The 5011-nt window shown below is 43.5% G+C and overlaps 1 protein-coding gene across 2 annotated transcripts in view; it reads left to right on the top strand.

The window, feature by feature from the left end:
* LOC143281347 (glutamate receptor 2-like) overlaps nt 1-4034 on the top strand; it is an 83644-nt gene extending 79610 nt beyond the window's left edge. For both annotated transcript variants that reach the window (XM_076586552.1, XM_076586551.1), the window contains exon 10: nt 1804-4034. In XM_076586552.1, coding sequence (XP_076442667.1) covers nt 1804-1926 — 123 coding nt within the window. In that variant the 3' untranslated portion in view covers nt 1927-4034. The remainder of the gene's footprint in view (nt 1-1803) is intronic.
* Nucleotides 4035-5011: the final 977 nt, after the last annotated feature.

Below are 5011 nucleotides of genomic sequence, written 5' to 3'. Positions count from 1 at the left end.
TGTCACACAAAATGAAGGGATATCCATGTACTGCCATACAAATGTACTGTTATACAAAATGAAGGGATATGCATGTAGTGTCATACAAAATGAAGGGATATACATGTACTGTCATATAAAATGAAGGGATATGCATGTACTGTCATACAAAATGAAGGGATATACAACATGTACTGTCATGTGGTGTGTCCATCGAGATCGATGATGACCATCGTTGTCATCCAGCTGGGGGATGGGGGGAGGGTGGTGGTGGGGTGGGGGGGAGGATGCTCATGAATCTATCTGTGAATGCGCAGATGGCTGATACAACATGTACTGTCATATAAAATGAAGGGATATATATGTACTGTCATACAAATGTACTGATATACAAAATGAAGGGATATACATGTTCTGTCATACAAAATGAAGGGATATACATGTTCTGTCATACAAAATGAAGGGATATACATGTACTGCCATACAAATGTACTGTTATACAAAATGAAGGGATATACATGTAGTGTCATATAAAATGAAGGGATATACATGTAGTGTCATATAAAATGAAGGGATATACATGTACTGTCATATAAAATGAAGGGATATCCATGTACTGCCATACAAATGTACTGTCACACAAAATGAAGGGATATACATGTTCTGTCATATAAAATGAAGGGATATACATGTACTGTCATATAAAATGAAGGGATATGCATGTACTGTCACACAAAATGAAGGGATATACATGTTCTGTCACACAAAATGAAGGGATATACATGTTCTGTCATACAAAATGAAGGGATATACAACATGTACTGTCACACAAAATGAAGGGATATATATGTTCTGTCATACAAAATGAAGGGATATACAACATGTACTGTCACACAAAATGAAGGGATATACATGTTCTGTCATACAAAATGAAGGGATATACAACATGTACTGTCATACAAAATGAAGGGATATACATGTTCTGTCACACAAAATGAAGGGATATACATGTTCTGTCATACAAAATGAAGGGATATATATGTTCTGTCATACAAAATGAAGGGATATACATGTTCTGTCATACAAAATGAAGGGATATACATGTTCTGTCATACAAAATGAAGGGATATACATGTACTGTCATATAAAATGAAGGGATATACACATGTACTGTCATACAAAATGAAGGGATATAAATGTTCTGTCATACAAAATGAAGGGATATACATGTTCTGTCATACAAAATGAAGGGATATACAACATGTACTGTCACACAAAATGAAGGGATATACATGTACTGTCATACAAAATGAAGGGATATACAACATGTACTGTCATACAAAATGAAGGGATATACATGTTCTGTCATACAAAATGAAGGGATATACATGTTCTGTCATACAAAATGAAGGGATATACATGTTCTGTCATACAAAATGAAGGGATATACAACATGTACTGTCACACAAAATGAAGGGATATACAACATGTACTGTCATACAAAATGAAGGGATATACATGTACTGTCATACAAAAACATAGGTATCCAATCAGGAGAGAGAGCGGGAGATGGGGGGTGGGAGTGAGAGAGAGACTGAAGATACATACACACACCAGAGAGATTCACACACACACACACACACACACACACACACACACACACACACACACACCAGAGAGATTCACACACACACACACACACACACACACACACACACACACACACACACCAGAGAGATTCACACACACACACACACACACACACACACACACACACACACACACACAGGACGAGCAGTCACCTTTAAGATGTGTGTGTTACAGACATCCTCTACATCAGAGGACGAAGCTGCCCAGCCAATGAAAGGGAGAGAAGCCAAAGGCGCCAACAAGGGAGATAATATCACATCGCCGAAACCTGACACAGAGAATGTCACCGACGTCTAGAACCACCCCCCCCCCCACCCCCCACCCCTCTCTCTCTCTCTCTCTCTCTCTCTCTCTCTCTCTCCTTTTTCCCTTGTTGGCCTTTCTAGGAATGTTATCAAACTGCAACTTGACACACTTGTTAGTGTGTGTACCGTCACCCAGTAAATGATTACAAGTCGTGTGGTTTGGGGAAGGGCAGATGTTTTCACAAATACTCATGCTCTTTCAGTATTGGTTCAGGATTGATTGTTCATTGAAGGCACATTTAGGCGTGAAGCATCTTTTGTTCGTCACTGTGTGACTCCTGTCATCTGGAAACAAAACGGCAGCCAGATGTTCACAGAATTCCTTTCTTGTACCGTTTTGAAGGTGCTTCAACTGAACAAAGAGATAGTGATCTTTAAACTGATCAAAGAGATAGCGATCTTTGAACAGAGAGATAGCGATCTTTAAACTGAACAAAGAGATAGCGATCTTTAAACTGAACAAAGAGATAGCGATCTTTAAACTGAACAAAGAGATAGCGATCTTTATTTCAGAAAACGACAAAAGCCCGGAACTGAACAAAGAGACAAATCTTAAGTTAAACACCGCATCCGTCTTTTGAGGAGTCTCGTTCGTTTCGCCACAGATCATGAGTGATTAGCGACGTCATTGTGTGCTCTGTGATGTTGGTGAGTGATTAGTGACGTCATTGTGTGCTCTGTGATGTTGGTGAGTGATTAATGACGTCATTGTGTGCTCTGTGATGTTGGTGAGTGATTAGCGACGTCATTGTGTGCTCTGTGATGTTGGTGAGTGATTAGCGACGTCATTGTGTGCTCTGTGATGTTGGTGAGTGATTAGTGACGTCATTGTGTGCTCTGTGATGTTGGTGAGTGATTAATGACGTCATTGTGTGCTCTGTGATGTTGGTGAGTGATTAATGACGTCATTGTGTGCTCTGTGATGTTGGTGAGTGATTAGTGACGTCATTGTGTGCTCTGTGATGTTGGTGAGTGATTAGTGACGTCATTGTGTGCTCTGTGATGTTGGCGAGTGATTAGTGACGTCATTGTGTGCTCTGTGATGTTGGTGAGTGATTAGTGGGGTCACTGTGTGCTCTGTGATGTTGGTGAGTGATTAGTGGGGTCATTGTGTGCTCTGTGATGTTGGCGAGTGATTAGTGGGGTCACTGTGTGCTCTGTGATGTTGGTGAGTGATTAGTGGGGTCATTGTGTGCTCTGTGATGTTGGCGAGTGATTAGTGGGGTCACTGTGTGCTCTGTGATGTTGGCGAGTGATTAGTGGGGTCATTGTGTGCTCTGTGACATCAATGTTGGCGAGTGATTAATGACGTCATTGTGTGCTCTGTGATGTTGGTGAGTGATTAGTGGGGTCACTGTGTGCTCTGTGATGTTGGTGAGTGATTAGTGGGGTCATTGTGTGCTCTGTGATGTTGGCGAGTGATTAGTGGGGTCACTGTGTGCTCTGTGACATCAATGTTGGCGAGTGATTAGTGGGGTCATTGTGTGCTCTGTGACATCAATGTTGGCGAGTGATTAGTGGGGTCATTGTGTGCTCTGTGACATCAATGTGTGCTCGTTTCGCCGCAGATCATGAGTGATTAGCGACGTCATTGTGTGCTCTGTGATGTTGGTGAGTGATTAATGGTGTCATTGTGTGCTCTGTGACGTCATTGTGTGCTCTGTGATGTTGGTGAGTGATTAGGGACGTCATTGTGTGCTCTGTGACGTCATTGTGTGCTCTGTGATGTTGGTGAGTGATTAGGGACGTCATTGTGTGCTCTGTGACGTCATTGTGTGCTCTGTGATGTTGGTGAGTGATTAGGGACGTTATTGTGTGCTCTGTGACGTCATTGTGTGCTCTGTGATGTTGGTGAGTGATTAGGGACGTCATTGTGTGCTCTGTGACGTCATTGTGTGCTCTGTGATGTTGGTGAGTGATTAGGGACGTCATTGTGTGCTCTGTGATGTTGGTGAGTGATTAGGGACGTCATTGTGTGCTCTGTGATGTTGGTGAGTGATTAGGGACGTTATTGTGTGTTCTGTGATGTTGGTGAGTGATTAGCGGTGTCATTGTGTGCTCTGTGACGTTATTGTGTGCTCTGTGATGTTGGTGAGTGATTAGCGGTGTCATTGTGTGCTCTGTGACGTCATTGTGTGCTCTGTGATGTCGGTGAGTGATTAGCGGTGTCATTGTGTGCTCTGTGACGTTATTGTGTGCTCTGTGATGTTGGTGAGTGATTAGCGGTGTCATTGTGTGCTCTGTGACGTCATTGTGTGCTCTGTGATGTTGGTGAGTGATTAGGGACATCATTGTGTGCTCTGTGATGTTGGTGAGTGATTAGGGACGTTATTGTGTGCTCTGTGATGTTGGTGAGTGATTAGCGGTGTCATTGTGTGCTCTGTGACGTCATTGTGTGCTCTGTTATGTTGGTGAGTGATTAGGGACGTCATTGTGTGCTCTGTGACGTCATTGTGTGCTCTGTGATGTTGGTGAGTGATTAGGGACGTCATTGTGTGCTCTGTGATGTTGGTGAGTGATTAGCGGTGTCATTGTGTGCTCTGTGACGTCATTGTGTGCTCTGTGATGTTGGTGAGTGATTAGGGACGTCATTGTGTGTTCTGTGACGTCAGTGTGTGCTCTGTGATGTTGGTGAGTGATTAGGGACGTCATTGTGTGCTCTGTGACGTCATTGTGTGCTCTGTGACGTCATTGTGTGCTCTGTGATGTTGGTGACTTCTCCCCACGGTTCTGTGGTTATGAGCGTGTTCGTTTCTTTCCCCTGCTATCTTTGTTCTGTCCACTGTCCACCTTTGTCCTGTCCACTGTCCTGACCACGGTCCTGACCACTGTCCACCTCTGTCCTGACTACTGTCCACTGACCACTGTCCACCTCTGTCCTGACTACTGTCCACTGACCACTGTCCACCTCTGTCCTGACTACTGTCCACTGACCACTGTCCACCTCTGTCCTGACCACTGTTCACCGTCCTTTGCACACTGCTGCTCGCGTATCCTGTCACCAAGATCCAGTTCTGGTTGGCGCCCCACCCCATCTAGGTGTTCAGTTAATCTTTGTCCGTTCATACAACTGTCCA

The sequence above is a fragment of the Babylonia areolata genome, chromosome 4 (genome assembly GCF_041734735.1).
Source record: "Babylonia areolata isolate BAREFJ2019XMU chromosome 4, ASM4173473v1, whole genome shotgun sequence".
In the NCBI taxonomy this organism is placed as follows: domain Eukaryota; kingdom Metazoa; phylum Mollusca; class Gastropoda; order Neogastropoda; family Buccinidae; genus Babylonia; species Babylonia areolata.
The sequence above is the reverse complement of the archived record's forward strand: the minus strand, read 5'-3'. Positions and strand labels throughout refer to the sequence as shown.